Consider the following 24,371-nt stretch of genomic DNA (forward strand, 5'->3'; position numbering starts at 1 on the left):
GACTATAAACTAGACTATAGACTAGACTATAGACTAGACTATAGACTAGACTATAGACTAGACTATAGACTAGACTATAGACTAGACTATAGACTAGACTATAGACTAGACTATAGACTAGACTATAGACTAGACTATAGACTAGACTATAGACTAGACTATAGACTAGACTATAGACTAGACTATAGACTAGACTAGACTATAGACTAGACTATAGACTAGACTATAGACTAGACTATAGACTAGACTATAGACTAGACTATAGACTAGACTATAGACTAGACTATAGACTAGACTATAGACTAGACTATAGACTAGACTATAGACTAGACTATAGACTAGACTATAGACTAGACTATAGACTAGACTATAGACTAGACTATAGACTAGACTATAGACTAGACTATAGACTAGACTATAGACTAGACTATAGACTAGACTATAGACTAGACTATAGACTAGACTATAGACTAGACTATAGACTAGACTATAGACTAGACTATAGACTAGACTATAGACTAGACTATAGACTAGACTATAGACTAGACTAGACTAGACTATAGACTAGACTATAGACTAGACTATAGACTAGACTATAGACTAGACTATAGACTAGACTATAGACTAGACTATAGACTAGACTATAGACTAGACTATAGACTAGACTATAGACTAGACTATAGACTAGACTATAGACTAGACTATAGACTAGACTATAGACTAGACTATAGACTAGACTATAGACTAGACTATAGACTAGACTATAGACTAGACTATAGACTAGACTATAGACTAGACTATAGACTAGACTATAGACTAGACTATAGACTAGACTATAGACTAGACTATAGACTAGACTATAGACTAGACTATAGACTAGACTATAGACTAGACTATAGACTAGACTATAGACTAGACTATAGACTAGAGTATAGTCTAGACACTATAGAATACACTGTAGACTAGACTATATACTAGGCTTGCAGACTAGACTATAGACTAGGCTGTAGACTAGACTATAGATTAGACTACATACTTGACTATAGACTAGACTATAGTCTAGACACTATAGGCTACACTATAGTGTAGTCTAATAAAGTAATAAACTACAGACATATTTTTTTAATACACTATGGTGAAGGGTGTATGAGATTCGGTACAGCCGAATATAGCAAATTGTTTTTTACTGTTTTTAGTTAAATCTTGAAAAAATATTGTAAAAGAAACCAAAAATTTTTAGTAAATTTAAAAAAAAAAATTTATTAAATATTCTAAACATAAAAAATTCATTCATACATTTTAATATTTTTATTTAAATTACAAATAATTACAATTTATTTAACTAAATAATTTAATAATTGTTTTGTTTTTCCTTGCATACAATTTGACATTCTAATGAGTATTTTATTTAAGGATCATTACACTGGTATTGTTGGCAACTTTACAGCAACAATTTTTTCATTTATTAAACAAAAAATGTCTACTAAAAATTTTAATTACAGTTAAACAAAAAATCAAAATAAAATATTTGCAACTGCCTTATCAATTATAAAAATAAAAAAGAAAAATATTATTACAAATATAAAAACAAACTGCAGTTACATTAATTAATAAATTGATTTATTTATAAATTATTAAAAAAAAACTATTTCCCCTCAGCAACGAATCAGATTTGGCTAATCTTTTCCAGGGAAATAATATTTTAACGGCAGTGTGATTAGCTTAATTATATTTTGAGTACAAATTCATATTTTATATAATTATAAAAAAACAAAAATATATTTCGTTGTGTGATTTTAGATTAAATTAAAAAAAATAAAACTTTAAAAACTATTTACAATTTTATTATTAAAAAAATATTATTTATATACTAAAATTTATTGTCAAGTTATTTTTTGAAGGCAGTAGGGTGTTTGAAAATATTTAAAAAGCAAAAACAGTTTGCAAAATATAGAAATTGGAAGACTTTAAAGTTGTGACAACTATAAACGAACTTATCAATTATTTAATAATAGTAAAAATGTTTTTCTTTCTAATAAAACTTAATTTATTCATAAATTAAAATAGTTTTTGTTTTCACTGTGTTTTGTTTTGTCCTTTACAGAATCGTTTGTCTGTCGTTTACATGCGTCCTGTATTGCTGCTATTAGTACCCCAGGTAACTTGTGGTGGATTTCTAGTGGTCAATCTGAGAGAATTGCCATCGTCATCTTCATTAACATGTTCATAACCCTGGTTAACGGCGCCATTATTTGAACCATATATTTGCTGAAAAGTGAAATAAAAATATATTTTTCAAAACGTAATGGTCAATGACAGATAAATAACTATAGTCTATCAGTGTGATGATTCCGGCTTCGATACCTGGATTTATATATATAAGATCTGGAAAATATAATGATTTTGTTCAATTTTCAAGTAAATTTTTAAGTGAAGGCGATATCAGTTGATTAGGTTAAATCTAAGCGCGCATTGGACTGTAAGAGAGCCATAACCGTATACCTTTTCAGTAATAAGAAGTGCATCGTGGGTACCAGGCCAATCAGGGATAATTGGCTACGAAAGAGCCATTGTCAACCTGAAGAAAACAAAATCGAGCTGATTAACAACATAAACTAAAGAATCTCATACGACCACTTGGAATAGTGGAACGATGGGTAGGACTACAAAAATCTTAGGGGCTGACCATAATGAAAGAAGGACGAGAAATCTCCTCAAAAAAAAATAAATCAGAGGTTACAAGTAAAATAATGATAAACTATATAAAATTGAGCGAACAGATTCAGAAGAACGCGGAAAGGATCGCGAAATGCTTTAAGACTTTCTCTGAATTGAAAGGCAACCGTCCAAATTGATTGAAATATCTTAGGAGCGATGTTATACCAGCTATTTTTTTCCTCAGGAACACTTATTGGAAAATTCTAACTACTTGCAGCAAACTGAGTTTCTAGACTTTGGACGATAATTTCTTACATAGATACCTATATATGGGTTTTCCACCAAAATTTTCATATAAAGCGACCTAAGAGTATATACTATATCCGGGGTGTCACTGTGACTGTCACAACAAAGAGAAAAACGTAAATGAATGTATAGGGAATTTGCAACTAAAGGAAATCGAAAAATTTGAGAAACGGGAAAAGTATGTCAGGGTATACAATCTACCTTACTAATTAACTGCCTGACTAACTAACTAACTACTAACTAACTAACTAACTAACTAACTAACTAACTAACTAACTAACTAACTAACTAACTAACTAACTAACTACTAACTAACTAACTACTAACTAACTACTAACTAACTAACTACTAACTAACTAACTAACTAACTAACTACTAACTAACTAACTAACTAACTAACTAACTAACTAACTAACTAACTAACTAACTAACTACTAACTAACTAACTAACTAACTAACTAACTAACTAACTAACTACTAACTAACTAACTAACTAACTAACTAACTAACTAACTAACTAACTAACTAACTAACTAACTAACTAACTAACTAACTAACTAACTAACTAACTAACTAACTAACTAACTACTAACTAACTAACTAACTACTAACTAACTAACTAACTAACTAACTACTAACTAACTAACTAACTAACTACTAACTAACTAACTAACTACTAACTAACTAACTAACTAACTAACTAACTAACTAACTACTAACTAACTAACTAACTAACTAACTAACTAACTAACTAACTAACTAACTAACTAACTAACTAACTAACTAACTAACTAACTAACTAACTAACTAACTAACTAACTAACTAACTAACTAACTAACTAACTAACTACTAACTAACTAACTAACTAACTAACTACTAACTAACTAACTAACTAACTAACTAACTAACTACTACTAACTAACTAACTAACTAACTAACTAACTAACTAACTACTAACTAACTAACTAACTAACTAACTAACTAACTAACTAACTACTATACTAACTAACTAACTAACTAACTAACTAACTAACTAACTAACTACTAACTAACTAACTAACTAACTAACTAACTAACTAACTAACTAACTAACTAACTAACTAACTAACTAACTAACTAACTAACTAACTAACTAACTAACTAACTAACTAACTAACTAACTAACTAACTAACTAACTAACTACTAACTAACTAACTAACTACTAACTAACTAACTAACTAACTAACTAACTAACTAACTAACTAACTAACTAACTAACTAACTAACTAACTAACTACTAACTAACTAACTAACTAACTAACTAACTAACTAACTAACTAACTAACTAACTACTAACTAACTAACTAACTAACTAACTAACTAACTAACTAACTAACTAACTAACTAACTAACTAACTAACTAACTAACTAACTAACTAACTAACTAACTAACTAACTAACTAACTAACTAACTAACTAACTAACTAACTAACTAACTAACTAACTAACTAACTAACTAACTAACTAACTAACTAACTAACTAACTAACTAACTAACTAACTAACTAACTAACTAACTAACTAACTAACTAACTAACTAACTAACTAACTAACTAACTAACTAACTAACTAACTAACTAACTAACTAACTAACTAACTAACTAACTAACTAACTAACTAACTAACTAACTACTAACTAACTAACTAACTAACTAACTAACTAACTAACTAACTAACTAACTAACTACTAACTAACTAACTAACTAACTAACTAACTAACTAACTAACTAACTAACTAACTAACTAACTAACTAACTAACTAACTAACTAACTAACTAACTAACTAACTAACTAACTAACTAACTACTAACTAACTAACTAACTAACTAACTAACTAACTAACTAACTAACTAACTAACTAACTAACTAACTAACTAACTAACTAACTAACTAACTAACTAACTAACTAACTAACTAACTAACTAACTAACTAACTAACACTAACTAACTAACTAACTAACTAACTAACTAACTAACTAACTAACTAACTAACTACTAACTAACTACTAACTAACTAACTAACTAACTAACTAACTAACTAACTACTAACTAACTAACTACTAACTAACTAACTAACTAACTAACTAATAACTAACTAACTACTAACTAACTAACTAACTAACTACTAACTAACTAACTAACTAACTAACTAACTAACTAACTAACTAACTAACTAACTAACTAACTAACTAACTAACTAACTAACTAACTAACTAACTAACTAACTAACTAACTAACTAACTAACTACTAACTAACTAACTAACTAACTAACTAACTAACTAACTAACTAACTAACTAACTAACTAACTAACTAACTAACTAACTAACTAACTAACTAACTAACTAACTAACTAACTAACTAACTACTAACTACTAACTAACTAACTAACTAACTAACTAACTAACTAACTAACTAACTAACTAACTAACTAACTAACTAACTAACTACTAACTAACTAACTAACTAACTAACTAACTAACTAACTAACTAACTACTAACTAACTAACTAAACTAACTAACTAAACTAACTAACTAACTAACTACTAACTAACTAACTAACTAACTAACTAACTAACTAACTAACTAACTAACTAACTAACTAACTAACTACTAACTAACTAACTAACTACTAACTAACTAACTAACTAACTAACTAACTAACTAACTAACTAACTAACTAACTAACTAACTAACTACTAACTACTACTAACTAACTAACTAACTAACTAACTAACTAACTAACTAACTAACTAACTAACTAACTAACTAACTAACTAACTAACTAACTAACTAACTAAACTAACTAACTAAACTAACTAACTAACTAACTAACTAACTACTAACTAACTAACTAACTAACTAACTAACTAACTAACTAACTAACTACCTAACTAACTAACTAACTACTGCCTTTGGTGCATTGATTCTTTGTGGACCTCCCAGGAACTGAGTATTAGTAGTATTAATGTATGACCGACAAGTTTGGAATAACTTTCCATCTCATTAATTGAGTCTTTGGGTATGGATCAGAGAATATGTAGTATATTCTGAATATTCATTACAACCAAGTTTTTGAAAAGCAACTAAAAGTTTCATGATTAATTATACTTTTTGGGTTCGGTATATGTATATGCAGATAAAGCATCGTGCGTGATAGATATTGTACAACTTTTAAAATTTTTTTAAATAAGCGATCAATTAAAATTGTCTTTAAAATGTTTTAATGAATTGTTTGTCATCAAAACTACACAAATATGACCTGCTTCATACAACTTACCTCGGAAGGACCACCATTTACATTGAAAACATCTTTAATATTAATGCCAGCATTGGAGACACGACCGCTACGGACATTGGGAATACCACCATTATTATTCAACTGAAATTATCAAGAAAAAGTTATTAACATAAAAATTTCCCCTTTAAATACCACAATAGAAACCTACAGTTGATACAGCTGCTATGCCATATTCATTTTTGGCTCCCAAAGTCTGCATGGCCGATTTTCTTCTCTCAGCCATAACGGAGTTTTTGCGAACCTCCAAAGCTCTTATAGTTTCGGCACGCATGGTCAAGCGTCGTGTTAAAATGGGTGTAGCTATAAAACAAAATTTTCGAAAATTAAATTCCATAAATTACGATTTGAACAAGAGTCTTAAACATACAAGGATTATTTTCAGCTTCAGCGGTCAATTTCATAAAACGTTTCTTAAAGGCCACATCCAAAGTACCAATTTGACGACGAGGTTGCCTTGCTTTCTCCAGATTTTGTATAGTCTTACGTCTAGCAATACGATCGGGACCACTACCCGAATCATTGTCATAATCTCCATCTATGCCCTGCAGTCGTTGTAGATTTTTAACTATTTCGACGGCATGCTAAAAATTGGAATTGAATTTTATTTGTCAAAGTAATTTCCAAAAATATATGTAGTTCCATCTAGGAATACATACCTTATCTATCAGTGCATCTTGCGAAAGATCTTCCGATTTCTTTTTAAAGAAATTCAATTCGGTCGAAGCCAAAATGTGGGACAAAGTACCGAAACGATGGAACAACATGGCCGTAAATTGTATGACCAAAATCAAGGCAAAGAAGAACACAAACACCAAACCAATCGGTTCCAATTGTAGATATTCTTTCGATATATGAACCTATTTTTGTTAGAATAATTAAAGAAATAACAAATTTAAGTTAATATTTTTGGAAAATTGTTAATGTTAAAGACAAGAGAAGTTAGTTACAAAAGTTTTAATAGTACAAATATGTTTCACATGAGACCATGAAAGTTTAAAATTTGAACATTTTTATGTGCCATGTGTAGGTGATATTTAATGCTTGTTTTCTGATTGAATTTACTGAAGGGTGCTGACAGATTTCTTTTTATATTATTTCTTGTAACACTCTCCCAGTTTCCCAGATAAATGTTGTATGAGTTCTGTAGAAACCACAACTTAGAGTAGTTTTGTAATGTAAAATGATCGAGAATAGATTTCTTATATGAGAGAGGAGTTTGGGATATGTAGAGCGTGTTAAGCTCCAAGAAAATGTTTATTTTGTTTTTTTATGTTTTTAATAATATAATAGATGAATATGATAGATCTGATGTTGTTGTTTTCTGTATAAAAAATGATGAATGTTTTTTGCATTAAATATATGTTTTTGGAAGTCAGAGTTTAAAATTGGAAGTAAGCATTAAATAATTTTATTATTAGCATGCTTTGTAACTGAATTTTATATAAAGTCAGTTGATTAAAAATTCGGATTATAAAGAAATTTCAAAAATATAAGTCTATTTAATTTTAATTTGTGGACTATAAATAGACTTGAAGCAATGTTGCAATTTGTACTCGTAAAACTTGCCACTTTTAGGTCCATTCTGTCCATCTGTCTAGCCTATAGTCTAGCCTATAGTCTAGCCTATAGTCTAGCCTATAGTCTAGCCTATAGTCTAGTCTATAGTCTAGCCTATAGTCTAGTCTATAGTCTAGCCTATAGTCTAGCCTATAGTCTAGTCTATAGTCTAGTCTATAGTCTAGTCTATAGTCTGGTCTATAGTCTGGTCTATAGTCTAGTCTATAGTCTAGTCTATAGTCTAGTCTATTGTCTAGTCTATAGTCTAGTCTATAGTCTAGCCTATAGTCTAGTCTATAGTCTAGCCTATAGTCTAGTCTATAGTCTAGTCTACAGTCTAGCCTATAGTCTAGTCTATAGTCTAGTCTATAGTCTGGTCTATAGTCTAGTCTATAGTCTTGTCTATAGTCTAGCCTATAGTGTAGTCTATAGTCTAGCCTATAGTCTAGCCTATAGTCTAGTCTATAGTCTAGTCTATAGTTTAGTCTATATTCTAGTCTATAGTCTAGTCTATAGTCTAGTCTATAGTCTAGTCTATAGTCTAGTCTATAGTCTAGTCTATAGTCTAGCCTATAGTCTAGTCTCTAGTCTATAGTCTAGTCTATAGTCTAGTCTATAGTCTAGTCTATAGTCTAGTCTATAGTCTAGTCTATAGTCTAGTCTATAGTCTAGTCTATAGTCTAGTCTATTGTCTAGTCTATAGTCTAGTCTATAGTCTAGAATATAGTCTTGATTCTAGTCGGTAGTCTAGTAAATAACCTAGTCTATAGTCTAGTCTTTAATTCTTTAAAACATAAAAAGTGTTCTTTTTCTATTAGTTAGTACAATTTTAAAACTTAAATTTTCCATGCCTGTTATTTGTGTTTATAAACACACATATGTATGTCATTAAAATGTCAATTTACAATACACAGTTGCATTTTAATATCTATATAATTAATAGGCAAGACGATTTTTTGTGACCCCTTTTACTCTTACCGTATACATCTGATCTTGGCAAAAAATATATCATTTTAAAGGTATCTGTTCACAGATGTGCACAATATATATATTAATGAGATCGGTTCAGAATTTTAGGAGCTATAAGCGTTTAAAGTTGTTACTAATACATAGAAACAATAGTCACACGTACGTATTCTTGAAATTAAAAACAAACAAACAAAGCAAGAAACAAAACAAAAAAGTAAACAACACGGCTTTTTGAAAAGAGAGAGGAGAGTGCAGAAACGTTTAACTCTCTGTTGCTGTTTTCTTTTTGTATTTTGCATGATATTTGTTTTTGTTGTTTTTAATAAGATTTTTGTAAACAAATAAGTATGTAAACAGGCTCAGGCAATGCGAAAATATAATTTTATTGTTTTATATTTTTGTGTAAAGTGCTAAATTGTGAATGAGATAATGATCTATTTTGTTATAACATCGTTACGATTGTTACCAAATCGAATATTTTTATAAGAAGTAGGACTTCAGTTTTATATTTAGAGTTTTCGATTGAAGGTTTTTCGTTATTTAAACTTTTCAAAATAATTAAATTGAAGGACTTTCCTGAGGAAACAACGAACTGCGAATATAAAAACATGTGTAAATAATGCTTGGGGACACCTCAAGATATGCCAAAAAATGTACTGATATTGATGTTTGACCTGGAAAAATATTGGTAGGACATCAGTACCGGAATTCAGTAATTGTTTTAATTTTAAGTATTGATATCGTAAAGTAATGACAAATATCGGTTACATTAACGAATTTTCAATTCCCTAACTTTTTAACGACCGTAGAATATTTTAAAAACAAAGATCGGAAAACTATAAGATTTAAATGATGGATTAACGAATTGATTCAGTGTCAGTAAGTAATAAAAAAGCCTGTATAAAATATATGTAAGAAAGTTTAGTTCGTCATGCCGGTACATGATACACCGCAATAAATGGATAGGTATATCGCTTATATGCAGGTTTAGCACAGCGAGGATTTGATGATATTCTTCTTTTTTGGGTTATTCTAACCAATTAGGAAATAGTAGTGTAAAGTGAAAACTGTAAGTTGAATAGGTGATGGTTATATGCTATATACAAATAGATAAAACTGCTATATATAAATCATGTCTTTTGGGATGAAGAGTGTTTCACCGTACTTAGCAATTTATCGTTTATTTAATAAATGTAGGTCTGCTGAAGTCTTTGTCGAGTGTTATAAGGGAGAATTTATACAGCATATACTTGATGGAAGGACTACTAATGACATCCAAATAAAATTTATTTATAATTAGATAATACATTATTTATTTTAAATATTTTTATTGTCTTGACAAATTATTTAGAACATTTCCACTCTGTATTTTGAACAGCTAACATATCTTTAATGGTGCGTACAATAGAGTACTCCAGCATTGTGAACGTAGCGTAAATATGTAGGGGATAAAAAGTCGATAGAAGAAATGTTCGTTATTTATTATTTTTTAAATAGTTGAAATACTTTTGTAAACAAGTTTTATAACTAATTTTGACAATTGTGGTTTTAAACTTCTGATGGTACTTTTACCAAAAACCCATCACATTTTCTAAAATAAAACATTAGTCGAAGCAAATTATACACTTTGATAATATCAATAAAGTTAATTTTTTACAGCAGATTTTAACTACAAAAAATAGGGTTTTATTTTAGCATATTTATGCGTTTTTTCCAGCATAGGTTCTGGTCGAATTTCGACCGCTGGGCGAACTCTAGTATTGTTAAAAGTATATTTACATTATTTCCCGGCAAATGCAACCCTGTTTCCAGTCTATATATAGTCCATTATTATAAATAAGTATTATGTTAAAAGTATTTTTAAACAATAAGTATTAATTATTTAACAATAAAACATTCAAACATTATTTATTAACAAATGTACACAGATAAAACAAATGTATAAATAAACAAATAAATTAAAGAAATACAAGAACACAATAACAGTGTTAGTTTTGTAATAATAACAATAAAAACACCCAAAACGAAACACAACGAATATTGAATTGACAGTATTGATTGGAGGGATATTTAAAAGGAGGAAATGATGCAAAACAGTGTGTGTCAAAATTATATGAACAGAATTTTTAATATGAAATTATTAAAAACTGTATAAAATGTGTTTTTTAAGGTTTTTTTTAATACAAAAGTTACCCAGTATATAATGTGTTAAAATCAGTAGTCGGCCACCATAGACACCAGAGGCCGAGATTTACGATTATTTACATATACATACATACACATGTACACAAAACAAGCAAAGGCTCAGCAAATAGTAGCAACTCTAGCTTGTTAGCTTTCCATAAAGCTGTGTGGTGAACCATTTTATGTTTTAGTGTTAACGGCTTGTTCCCTTTTGAGCCGACCACTGATTTAGATTTGTATGTTTTAAGAAGGGGAGGGTAATAAATTAATTAAATAATTTTGTTGATAGTTAAAATACACAGTTAAACAATTAAATTGTGAGTAGAAGAATAGTAAATTAATTAATTAAGTAGTAAGGCGAGCAAGGATATTTTATATTTATTTTTTTTGTGTGTGTGGGAGGAAGATTAAAATAGGAAGAACACAGGTTTATTTAACACAACAAAACACATGAAAAAAAACAATATATATTTTTTGGTAAATAAATTTTGTATAAAAACCTCGGAAGTTTCTTCAATGTAGGTTATATTGGTTTTGACACCCAGTGGCCAAACAATATGTAATTTATCCTTGTTCAATTGCAGTAGAAATACAATCAAGACAAACAAGGCATTGGCCATGAAAAAGGCGAAGACCGACTTGTTCCTCAATTCTATTAGATCGGCGGCAATACGAGCCTGATTTAACATTTGTAAGCAAAATGTAGAAATGATTTTTTATTTTTTTTTTTTTTTTAAATATGTTACAATAATGAGTACGTTTATCAGTTTTTAACGAATTTCACAGTCAGCAGCACATCAAGGCATAAAGCATATAACATTTTTAACGATTTTTTTAAATTCAAGATGAAATTTTGATAATTTTTGGTTTTTTTGGCAAATTTTTATACCAGAAAAAAAAGAAAAAAGAGAAAAAAATAATAGGTTAGTATGTTTTGTTCAAAAGGGATTTCGCCCAGTAAACGTCTTTTATACCTATCACGCTAGATCTATTACTTTATGTATGTGTGTGTTGAGACCTTAAAAAATTTAGACGTTTAGCTCGTTGAAATCCCTTGTAAAAATTTACCTCTTGTGTGGATTCATCGTACGTTATATTTGTGCGTACACCAAAGGGCCATTTAACGTGTATATTATCCTTGTTCAATTGCAATAAGAATACAATTAATACGAATAGAGCATTTACCATAAAGAAGAAAAATACCGATGAGTCACGCAATTCTTTAAGATCTTTAGCAATTCTCGCCTAAAAAAGTGTAGAATTTATAGAAAGGTTAGTGGTGTAAGTGTTTAAGAGATATGATTAAGCCTAGTGTAGCCATTCCAGACCGGGAGTGGTAGTTTATATTTCTAGTTTCCAAACTACAGATGATTTATTTTTCATGAGACCTTTTCCTTAAAATGTATCTGAATGTAAATATATATATAAAATCTGTTAACGATTAGTCTGATTTCTAAAAATTCTGGAAAGTTTACGCCTTCTGAATATTAAAAGTACAAATTTCGTATTTATATTTAACACTCCCTGCTCCTTCTTAAATTTATCCCCCTATTTACTCCCTGTTCTCCAAGATTTTACAAATAACAACAACTTGACTGCTGTTTTCAAAGACGTCCCTGCTCTTGAGTAAGTTAAACTCATTAAAGGAAATTTTGAACCGGTTGGAGATAAATAATATTCTAGTATTAGAAAGTTTTGTAATTATAAGCTAATTTTGAAACATAATTCTACTCATGCCCAAGTTTTTTAACTCTTCTAAAGTTATTTTAAATTTTTAAACCCTTATACATAGTTTTGGACCAAGAAATCGCCTGATTCCAAACATTGGACCTTGCAGTCCATTCCAAAATACTATCCTATTTATATCGGATATTAAACAAACACTTGGAACTATTTAAAGTGGGGATTTGAAAATTCCCAATTTCATTCTCTAATCTTATTCCAGCTGTAAAAGAATATGTAAAATATTAATAAAATTGACAAAAGTACGATGTATAAATCCACATTTTATGTCAAAATTCTCGGAAATTCCTACAAAAATTTTAGAATTTCCTTTCTAAACCATAACAAACAATCTTACCTGTTCCACAGGATCATTATCGATGGGGAAGAGATATTTGTCAATTAAATCTTTCCAGAATTGCAACTCTGCACTAGACAAAAAGTCTACCTCACCCTTACGTAAATCGGGATCTTCAATCCAATAGGGATTGGTAAGGAAATCTCTTTCTTGTTTTGGCTCGACAGAAGTGTCAGTATCAGATTCTTCAGATTCATCCCCAGACTTCTCAGCCACCGAGGAGAGTAAATGATGATCTTTTGAACCACTAGAAGTAGTACGTCTGCGTCCATGACGATGTGAATGTTGATCGTGGGGATTAATGGTCTGTTCTATGCTGTCAATGCGATTTTTGATAGTATCCAAAGATTCGGCTATAGTGGTGAGCTGTTGTTTTTCATCGGAAGTTTTGCCATGCGTACAGAAGATACAACGGAATAGACCCGCTAAAGAGAATTCCACAGAACCTTCCTCATCGCCATTGTTGCCCACACCACCTTGTAAGAAGCCCAGCATACTCTTTTGTTTAGCTTTCTTGGCAGCTTCTTCGGCAGCCTTCTTTTCTGCCTCCATTTCTTTCTTAGTTTTCTTAGCCACTACCTCTCGAGTACCCCAGGATACGACATTCAAGTTAATGATGGAATACAAAATCAACAACAAGTACATAGAAGGTATGGACAGTAAATAAATGAGACCCGCCGATATACACCAAAACTCCTGCGGATGAAGACACGCCGCTATAAAGAACGACCCCACCATGGATATCAAGAAAATGGCCGACGGAGAACCTATACCATCCTCGCCTAACTGCAAAGCTGTACCCACAATGACAGCCATCATAATGAGAGCATATGCCGTTGACAGAACTTGAGCCACAAACAGTTGTATATTGGCCTTACAGGTGAAACAGATAAACATAAAGCCCAAAATCGGAATGATATTATAATGGAAAGAAGTCCAATTGTCGATACGGAAGGCAGCCACAAAAGCACCCACCAACATAAGGAAAATCGTACCAGGTCCAAGAATAGTACCACCCATTAACATCATTTGATAGAAGATATAGAGCAGTGAAATGTTGTCATTAATCTTAATCGTACGTTTGGCATCGCCTAGCAAATCCATAATATTGGCAATGGTGGAGGGTACCCAGCGACGACGTTGATTGTAGAATTCATTGAAACCTTCGGGACAGTGAGTGTAGGCATCGGAGGCAGCTGAATATTCGACACGATAACCACGCTGCAAAAGCAAAGTACACAACCAACGATCTTCTCCCTGATCGTATTGTACATAATGACGAGCTTCATCGGATTGCGTGGTATATTTCTTCATAACATTATCGTCCATCAAGGCTTTGCCACGGAAAAGTGAGAAACAACCGGGACTACAAAGTACACAACCAATCATATGTTCGGTGGCCTTTTGCAGCCAATGACCTATAGCATATTCGAACAGCTGATACCACACCATGGGACCAGAGCCCACAGGATGAATGCGACCACAGGCAGCACCTAAATTCTTGTTTTTCTTCATCAAATCCACCAGTAAAGTGACAGCATTTGGTTTAAAATCAATATCACCATCCAAAGTCAAGAGATAAGTATTTTCGGCTATGGTATCTTTACGATCCACGGGTATAGGCAGTTCCATGAGACGATGACCCAACAGATAGTACATGTACATGACTTGAGACCAACGTTTACGATGACGAATACGATCTTTGTCTTTTAAGTGAGCAATAAATTTCGTTTTACCGGGCAGAGTCCAAACCAAACGACCACCATAGGGTGTGGGATATTTCTTAGGCGGACGTAAACGTATTCTGGTCTGATGGATTTCCGAGGCGGCATCATCCATAGTAGCTACCAAAAGTTTGACGAAACGATTTACTTGGATATCGTCATCACTGTGATCGGAAATTTCAAAAGCATCATCGAAGAAAGTGTGAGCTGTTGAGGGAAATGGGAAATTAATGTTATTTCCTAGGGGTTCAATAAAACACTACTTACTCTCAAATTCATAATAATCGGGATCAACAATTCTCAGATATTTCTGAGCCACTCTACGAGCACACTGATCTTCATCCATACGCATGATACTCTTTAAAAACTCTATCATCTCATCTTTTGTTTCATGCCACATAGTAGCGCAGGAATAGATTCTGGTTATATGATCGGAAGACTTAATGGTGGGTTTACTTTGTATAGCCGAGCCATCGGTGTGTACGGAAATGGTTTCATAGTATTCATCACCCTTTTCCTTTTCAATTTCCGAGAGATCCTATAAATAGTTTAAACTTTGTTTAATTAAGTTATTAATTAATAAGGACAATTCCTTAGTTACCTCAGTTTTAACATCCGCCTGATCATCTCTTCTTCTATTCATGGCCATAGATTGATCGATCAGCAGAGAGCAATACATGGGTTTTACAAATAATTTCTCTGTGGTGGCTAAACGTTCACATTTGGGTGTCCATATATGTAAGCCAATCCAGGTCTGTGACAATAACCATAAGATCCAAGCCCAAGCCATTTGATTAGTAACAAAATCATTAAATCTAAAGTTCGAGGGACTTGTAAAGAACAAGTAATCTGGTATGGTATCGTGGAAGAAGCAGGGATCATCGATCCTAATACCGCAAGCCGCTATCAACAAAGACACAGCAACGGGCACGGTCAAACTGACCGGGAAGGCATAACTGAAACCTTGAATTAAAATCTTACAAGCGAATTTGCCGAAAATATAACAAAGATAAGCGCCGAATATTTGGATCAGTAAAACATAGATCACTGTATTATAGGAAGCCTCGATATCAATACTATCTATATTGGCGGCATCTAGGGTATCGGGTAAACTGTTGGTCAAAGCGGTAGCCAATTCATCTACAGAAATCTTATGAGGTCCAAAGGCATCACTGAATAAACCGAAAATATTGCCTGGTTCCTCACCCTGAATCCAATAGATTAACAACACAGAACACAGGAACAAGGAAATTTTCCATATAGACAAAAACATATGACTGAAATATCGGGTATATTTTAAATCATCCTTAACTCTACCCATAGATCTGATTAAGGCAAAGGAAGATTGTGAAGTAACATAATTTTCCCACCAGCCACACGAGACCATTAGACAAGCCACTGGTATGACCCATAATTCTTTACGATTCTCCAATAGAGGCCATATAACAAAACCAGTCACCTGGGCAGCTACTGCCACTAAATCAATTAACATTTTGGCAAAACGTTTGCCCTCTTTACTGGTGCGCGACATCAAGCCCAAAATACCGGGAATAACACATAAACAATTCGTTAACATGGCTCCCTGGATGGCATCCAATTGAGGCAAAACAACAAACATTAGCAGAGCCGTGCCGAAAGTATTTAAAGATTCCATAATAAACATGAATAGAAAATGACCCGTCTTGGGAACTTTAAAAGTTTTGAAAAAACAAATACGAGCCGAACGTATAAGAGAACCCAATTCGGGTATAGAGAAGGCTATAATTAAAGCCCAGATCCAGGCTATACGTTCTTCTTCGGGTAATTTAACCACAAAAGTTTTATCACGACCCTGTAGGGAGAGAGGGGAAATGTTAACGGTTATTTTTTTACTAAAAAGAGTTTCTTTATCGGTTTGTACTTACTAAATCTTTATTACAGTATTCTATTCTCTTATCTTTACGGATTTGTGATGTCATAAATAATACACAGCCTTTTGCCACCACACCGCCCAGCAATACGATTATAAACGTAAAGATATAGGCGAAAATTTTTAAAATTTTTACAGTTAATTCTAGACATTCTTGATTTGCCGTTGAGCCCGTTTCTATTTTAATGGGTGGATCTCTGAATACATCCCAGCCTTTTGTTTCCTGTATAGTACGTTGGCTGCAAAAGAGAAAACATACAATTATTATGAAATATATTTCAAGCAGGAAAAATAAGCAGTTTGTAAGTAGATAAGTAATGAGATGAACAAGATAATCAATATTCAATCTGATTATGTACGAATATCTTCTAACAGTGTAATGAATAACTGATTTATCTTCGCACAGTCCAAATGGAAAAATGTATAGAACCAAGAAAATTTTTACAGGAATTTTTAGAATTTCAAAGTATTATAAACTATTTTTCTAAAAATTGGAAAATAACATATTTCCTACGACCTTCCTAAAAATTATTATGAAATTTTTACTTCCAAAGCCAATTCGAGTATAAGAACTAGAATAAAATTTCTACTACTTCCGTCATTCTTGTATGTTATAATTATACAACAAAAACAATTTGTTTTTAAAAATAGCAGAACAAAAATCTATACATATATTTAAAAAAAAAAAAATATTATTAAGCCACACCTAATTATCTCGAAGCTTTAAACAATAAAATCTACATCTGTGTTGATGTAATTGTATAAGCAATTTGTTTTGCCAAACAAAAATACTGATTTGTAGAGAAAAAGATTAAAATACTCGTAAAATATTGGTCGAAATGTTGTTGAAAATGGTTCGTAGTTTTTATAATGATCATACAAATTTTTATATGTAAATAGGACTATGTGGATAAACTATTTCAAAAGTAGTTTAATTGTATGGATATAAACTAATTCGACACTTTTAAGTTTAAATTTGTAAGATCCGGGTTCAATTTAAGCTACGAATATATGCTAACAACATACTTGTTTGGAGTACGGATTAGTTTTTATTCCTATGACATTGAAATATATTGAATTGTTACAGTCGATGAGGAAAGCAGCTATTGGAACAGGTCGAAAAGTAATAAAACTTATAAGAAGTATGGTTAACAATCCAAATAAGTACGTGGGACCAGATGTATCCCATTTATAAATCTGCTTAAATCAAGCCAGACGATCGCAAGCGACTTAACCGAACACAACTGGTTGCAAACAAGCGAGAAGGGGCCCAAAAGGAACGAACGAACGAACGAAAACGAACGAACGAACGAACGAACGAACGAACGAACGACGAACGAACGAACGAACGAACGAACGAACAACGAAAACGAACGAACGAACGAACACGAACGAACGAACGAACGAACGAACGAACGAACGAACGAACGAACGAACGAACGAAACGAAGAACGAACGAACGAACGAACGAACACGAACGAACGAACGAACGAACGAACGAACGAACGAACGAACGAACGAACGAACGAACGAACGAAACGAACGAACGAACGAACGAACGAACGAACGAACGAACGAACGAACGAACGAACGAACGAACGAACGAACGAACGACGAACGAAGAACGAACGAAAACGAACGAACGAAAACGAACGAACGAACGAAAAACGAACGAACGAAAACGAAAACGAACGAACGAAAAACGAACGAACAACGAACGAACGAACGAACGAACGAACGAACGAACGAAACGAACGAACGAACGAACAACGAACGAACGAACGAACGAACGAACGAACGAAACGAACGAACGAACGAACAACGAACGAACGAACGAACGAACGAACGAACGAACGAACGAACGAAAACGAACGAACGAACGAACGAACGAACGAACGAACGAACGAACGAACGAACGAGAACGAACGAAACGAAACGAACGAACGAACGAACGAACGAACGAACGAACGAACGAACGAACGAACGAACGAACGAACGAACGAAACGAACGAACGAACGAACGAACTAAGAAACTAACGAACGAACGAACGAACGAAACGAACGAACTAACAAGAACGAACGAAGAACGAACGAACGAACGAACGAACGAACGAACGAACGAACTAACTAACGAACAACGAACGAACAACGAACTAACGAACGAACTAACTAACTAACGAACTAACTAACTAACTAACTAACTAACTAACGAACTAACGAACGAAACTAACTAACTAACTAACTAACTAACTAACTAACTAACTAACTCGATCGATAAATAATGCTCTCGCTGAAATAAAATTCCCTTCAGAATAGTATCTCCGAAGTTGGCTCGATTCTTGATTTCCTTAAAGACAATGATAGTTATAACCCCTTTTCCGGCAACGATATATTATAATGTAACAATATGCAATTAAGTTCCTCAATAGGGTTGAAAATCTTCGATCCGAAAGACTGTTTGAAGAGTGCGTAGTATTTACACTTCATGATAAATATGGAATATATATAGTATCTATATATCAACAGACAAGTAGTACAGTGCAAAGTAATGGATAATTATTATAAAATATTTTTTTTGCGAGTTAATGAAAGTTAGGATGTACTGGCTGTACCTGGATTTTGTAACATACAGAATAATAAAGTTTGGGCTAATATATAAATATGGCTCGGAATTCGATTTGGAGATAGTATGTCAACATTATCTCAACAGATTCTCAGAGGTACTCGTATGATATTAATAAGTTTTAGAAAATATAAAGTACCTATGACCCCAGATTATATAGTGCTGTTTAAGATCTGTTAAAGAGAAAATAATAGGTAACATTTCCAATATTATCTTAACGGAATGTCAGATTTAGTGGTATGTAATCTGTTTTGTAAAAGTAGAACGGACTACAAATTTGTATTTTTATATGAATTTATAGTTATAGGTCATTATTTAATCGAGAATTTATCAACCTGAACTAATATTTGTAATAAGTAAAGTTGAAACTAATAAAGCGTGAGAAAAAAACATGCCAGACCACAAAAATCAGAAAAATTTCTTAATTATTTTAAACATTTGACATTCAGTCATTAAATTTCAAAGCTACCAAACATTAATTATACATTTGGAAGCTGTTCAAACACCTTCCATAAACCATATTTAACTAAATAACCTCAAAATGTCATAACCTCAAATTAAAGCTAAAGATACATAACTATTTATTTCCATTTCTTGGGGTCTTTGGTTAACTTTTAATCATGATAGAAAAGCAATTAAATTTAAATATTCATTTTATAATCATAAACTCCAACATGGGATGGTCGTCGCAGCTTGTTTAAAAAAATATCATGTAAAAAGATAAAAATTTCATAAGAATAAATAATTATTTAAAGTTTGGAACAGTATATAAAAATATGCATATGTAACAATAAAATTGCTTGGTTTTTTATTAAATCATCAATCAAATTGAAAGAAATTAAACAACAACTGCTGCCTGTTGCTGCTACTGCTGTAATTTTAGTAGTATCAAATGACGCTTTCAACAATCATTTATTAAAAACATTTTTAACGATTTGTTTTTAAAAATGTTTGATTTATATGTTTACAGAAGATGTTTTGAGGTTGATAAAACGTGTAGACAAAGTCTATGTCTAAAGTATAGTTTCTTTTCCTCCTACAGTACTTATTGTTCCTGACTTGGTTACTTAAGGCCATGAAAGAAATTTCGCATAAAGTATAATTTTTGCGTAGTTTTTTTTTTTTCATTGTATAAAGAAAATACACGACAACATTGTATGAAAATGTTGTAGATTTGCAAGAGATATCTTGGAAAAATTAATAAAATTACTATGGATATCTACTACTTATACGAAAATAGAAACATCTTTTTTAATATATTGCAAGGGTCTTTAAGCTGAAAAGTAATGCTATCATACTCTTTATGTGACTGCTATTTTTAACTCTTGAAAGTGCTTAGTATTATTGATCACACTATTAGAAAACATTCTTCATGATACTTAGGAAACTCTAGCCTAGGTCTGATCTGAAGTCCAGTCTACAGTCTAGTCTATAATCTAGTCTATAGTCTAGTCTATAGTCCAGTCTATAGTCGAGTCTATAGTCTAGTCTATAGTCTAGTCTATAGTCTAGTCTATAGTCCAGTCTATAGTCTAGTTTATAGTCTTGTCTATAGTCTAGTCTATAGTCTAGTCTATAGTCTAGTCTATAGTCTAGTCTATAGTCTAGTCTATAGTCTAGTCTATAGTCTAGTCTATAGTCTAGTCTATAGTCTAGTCTATAGTCTAGTCTATAGTCTAGTCTATAGCCTAGTCTATAGTCTAGTCTATAGTCTAGTCTATAGTCTAGTCTATAGTCTAGTCTATAGTCTAGTCTATAGTCTTGTCTATAGTCTAGTCTATAGTCTAGTCTATAGTCTAGTCTATAGTCTAGTCTATAGTCTAGTCTATAGTCTAGTCTATAGGCTAGTCTATAGGCTAGTCTATAGTCTAGTCTATATTCTAGTCTATAGTCTAGTCTATAGTCTAGTCTATAGTCTAGTCTATAGTCTAGTCTATAGTCTAGTCTAGTCTATAGTCTAGTCTAGTCTAGTCTATAGTCTAGTCTATAGTCTAGTCTATAGTCTAGTCTATAGTCTAGTCTATAGTCTAGTCTATAGTCTAGTCTATAGTCTAGTCTATAGTCTAGTCTATAGTCTAGTCTATAGTCGTCTATAGTCTAGTCTATAGTCTAGTCTATAGTCTAGTCTATAGTCTAGTCTATAGTCTAGTCTAGTCTAGTCTATAGTCTAGTCTATAGTCTAGTCTATAGTCTAGTCTATAGTTAGTCTATAGTCTAGTCTATAGTCTAGTCTATAGTCTAGTCTATAGTCTAGTCTATAGTCTAGTCTATAGTCTAGTCTATAGTCTAGTCTATAGTCTAGTCTATAGTCTAGTCTATAGTCTAGTCTATAGTCTAGTCTATAGTCTAGTCTATAGTCTAGTCTATAGTCTAGTCTATAGTCTAGTCTATAGTCTAGTCTATAGTCTAGTCTATAGTCTAGTCTATAGTCTAGTCTATAGTCTAGTCTATAGTCTAGTCTATAGTCTAGTCTATAGTCTAGTCTATAGTCTAGTCTATAGTCTAGTCTATAGTCTAGTCTATAGTCTAGTCTATAGTCTAGGTCTATAGTCTAGTCTAGTCTATAGTCTAGTCTATAGTCTAGTCTATAGTCTAGTCTATAGTCTAGTCTATAGTCTAGTCTATAGTCTAGTCTATAGTCTAGTCTATAGTCTAGTCTATAGTCTAGTCTATAGTCTAGTCTATAGTCTAGTCTATAGTCTAGTCTATAGTCTAGTCTATAGTCTAGTCTATAGTCTAGTCTATAGTCTAGTCTATAGTCTAATCTATAGTCTAATCTATAGTCTAGTCTATAGTCTAATCTATAGTCTAGTCTATAGTCTAGTCCATAGTCTAGTCTATAGTCTAGTCTATAGTCTAGTCTATAGTCTAGTCTATAGTCTAGTCTATAGTCTAGTCTATAGTCTAGTCTATAGTCTAGTCTATAGTCTAGTCTATAGTCTAGTCTATAGTCTAGTCTATAGTCTAGTCTATAGTCTAGTCTATAGTCTAGTCTAGTCTATAGTCTAGTCTAGTCTAGTCTATAGTCTAGTCTATAGTCTAGTCTAGAGTCTAGTCTATAGTCTAGTCTATAGTCTAGTCTATAGTCTAGTCTATAGTCTAGTCTATAGTCTAGTCTATAGTCTAGTCTATAGTCTAGTCTACAGTCTAGTCTATAGTCTAGTCTATAGTCTAGTCTAGTCTAGTCTAGTCTATAGTCTAGTCTATAGTCTAGTCTATAGTCTAGTCTATAGTCTAGTCTATAGTCTAGTCTATAGTCTAGTCTATTGTCTAGTCTATAGTCTAGTCTATAGTCTAGTCTATAGTCTAGTCTATGGTCTCGTTCATAGTGTAGTTTATAATATATTTTAAAAGTTGGTTTGTAATCTAGTCTATACTGTAGCCCATAGTCCAATCTATAGTTAGGAATATTCTAGGTTATATTCTAGAATACAGTCAATTTAGGGCAACGATACCGTGTAGAGACTTTAAAAATGTTAACATTAAATGAATAATTCCTTTAAAATCCAATCTTACTTAAATGGTTAAATAATAAATTTTTGTACACAAATACATATGTACATACATATGCACACATATATGTGTGCCATATCATATTATTGTTTTTTTCTTCTACTCACCTTCCGCCATAAATATCTTGTGTCAATGGTGTACTCTCATCATCTGTAAAGTTGTCATCACTGTCGCCCGTACCCGGTGGGGCCAGAGGGCGATGTCTTATGTTAGACATCTCTCTCTATATCCCACGGTTACACACAAACACAACACACGATCACAAACAAACGGCCAAATCAGCCAAGTTACTGCTTAACTGGTAAAAAAAAGCGAATTCGTAAAATTACCAATTTTGTTGCTGTTGTTGGTATGGTTGAAAAATAATATTATTAAAAATTCCAAACAAAAAATAGTTATTGGCTCTGCAAAGATATAAAAAGAAGAAGAAAGAAAAAAAAATAAAACATAAACAACTGCTTTTAAATGTACGAGAGTGATCAACACAGTGAGAGAAAAAGAGTTATCAACAGTTTGTGGGATTGAGAGGTGGGCAGGAGGAGCTTAATATAAAATACATTAGGTTTAAAATAAAAATTATGGTATCGAATATGTAAATAAATAAACATTAAGAAAAAATCAGAAAATAATTGAAAAAATAATATCTCAAGTTAAGTGTTGCAAGTCTAGTTTTTTTATTATTTCAGATTTTTTGCGACTTTTGGCTTTTGGTTCGCGTACCAACGCATTAAAATTGCTTAAAGCTGTTGATAAACTGATTTTAAATTTATTATTACGAATATTTTTATTATACAATTGCTTTAGTTGCTGCTGGTGCTGGTTACCTTTGTTCAAATTCAGGTTCTTTTAGATTAAAAACCACTCAAAATAGAGTTCGTGTTCTTCTGTTTTGTCTGTTCGAAAAGTTTATCTTTTTAAGCTTTTGTGTAATATGGCTTAAAGTGAAAAAGTTGGTAATGTCATGCCATGGAGACGTTTGAATAACCGACTGTCTGTATGTCTGACTGCCTGGCTGGGTGTTATTTTAAAGCTTAACTTTTGTTTTTGTTTTGCAGTTGTTGTTACCGTTGTGCCTTGCAACACGATACATTCCCTTTTTTTGTATTCAAGGACTTAATAGTTCTAGTGATTGAGTATTATTGCACCGAAAGCATGTTCACTTAATGCATTCATTTATAGAGGTTGATAGCACTATGGGGTAAACTAACTGACTGACTGGTTAAACCTTTGGCTGCTGTTGAACTCACACATAGAGTGCATGCAACAGAACACTATGGTGCCGATTGCTAAAGAATTTGCAATAAGTGTTTCACTGTCTTAACCACAACATTGATTGGTAGTTTAAAAGGTTGCATATTGGGATTTTATTGTTGAAACAAAAAGTCGAAAATTTGAATTTATGAAAAGTCCATTATTCGACTATTTAAAATTTTGAAATTGTTGACTTTTTGAACTTAATAATATCGGCTGTTTGCGACATTCCAACTTTCATGTACAATACATAATCG

General features: G+C 32.0%; 1 protein-coding gene across 2 annotated transcripts; it reads right to left on the reverse strand.

The window, feature by feature from the left end:
- Positions 1-1,598: 1,598 nt before the first annotated feature.
- On the reverse strand, positions 1,599-23,262 carry LOC119605370 (chitin synthase chs-2). Of its 2 annotated transcripts, none has more exons than XM_037958428.1 (11): positions 22,971-23,262; positions 16,723-16,966; positions 15,420-16,649; positions 15,086-15,356; positions 13,095-15,025; positions 11,515-11,691; positions 6,961-7,161; positions 6,672-6,885; positions 6,453-6,604; positions 6,284-6,385; positions 1,599-2,268 (listed from the first exon to the last, which is right to left on the reverse strand). In XM_037958428.1, exons 1-11 carry the CDS (start codon positions 23,078-23,080, stop codon positions 2,122-2,124), a joined length of 4,779 nt encoding a protein of 1,592 aa, XP_037814356.1. In that variant the 5' UTR covers positions 23,081-23,262; the 3' UTR covers positions 1,599-2,121. The 2 variants fall into 2 exon arrangements, with proteins under 2 accessions (XP_037814356.1, XP_037814355.1); XM_037958427.1 differs by lacking the exon at positions 11,515-11,691 and adding an exon at positions 12,083-12,259.
- Between the last annotated feature and the right edge of the window lie 1,109 nt (positions 23,263-24,371).

The sequence above is a fragment of the Lucilia sericata genome, unplaced genomic scaffold (assembly GCF_015586225.1).
Source record: "Lucilia sericata isolate MDLA Ls3-8-SP2 unplaced genomic scaffold, ASM1558622v1 Contig000479F_arrow, whole genome shotgun sequence".
Taxonomy (NCBI): domain Eukaryota; kingdom Metazoa; phylum Arthropoda; class Insecta; order Diptera; family Calliphoridae; genus Lucilia; species Lucilia sericata.

Coding starts and splice junctions, on each gene's coding strand:
- LOC119605370 (XM_037958428.1), bottom strand. CDS start 23,080: ATGTCTAACATAAGACATCGCCCTCTGGCCCCACCGGGTACGGGCGAC. Junction 16,967..22,970: donor CAAGATATTTATGGCGGAAG/GTGAGTAGAAGA, acceptor TCTCTTTTGCAG/CCAACGTACTATACAGGAAA. Junction 15,026..15,085: donor CGATTATTATGAATTTGAGA/GTAAGTAGTGTT, acceptor TTCCCTCAACAG/CTCACACTTTCTTCGATGAT.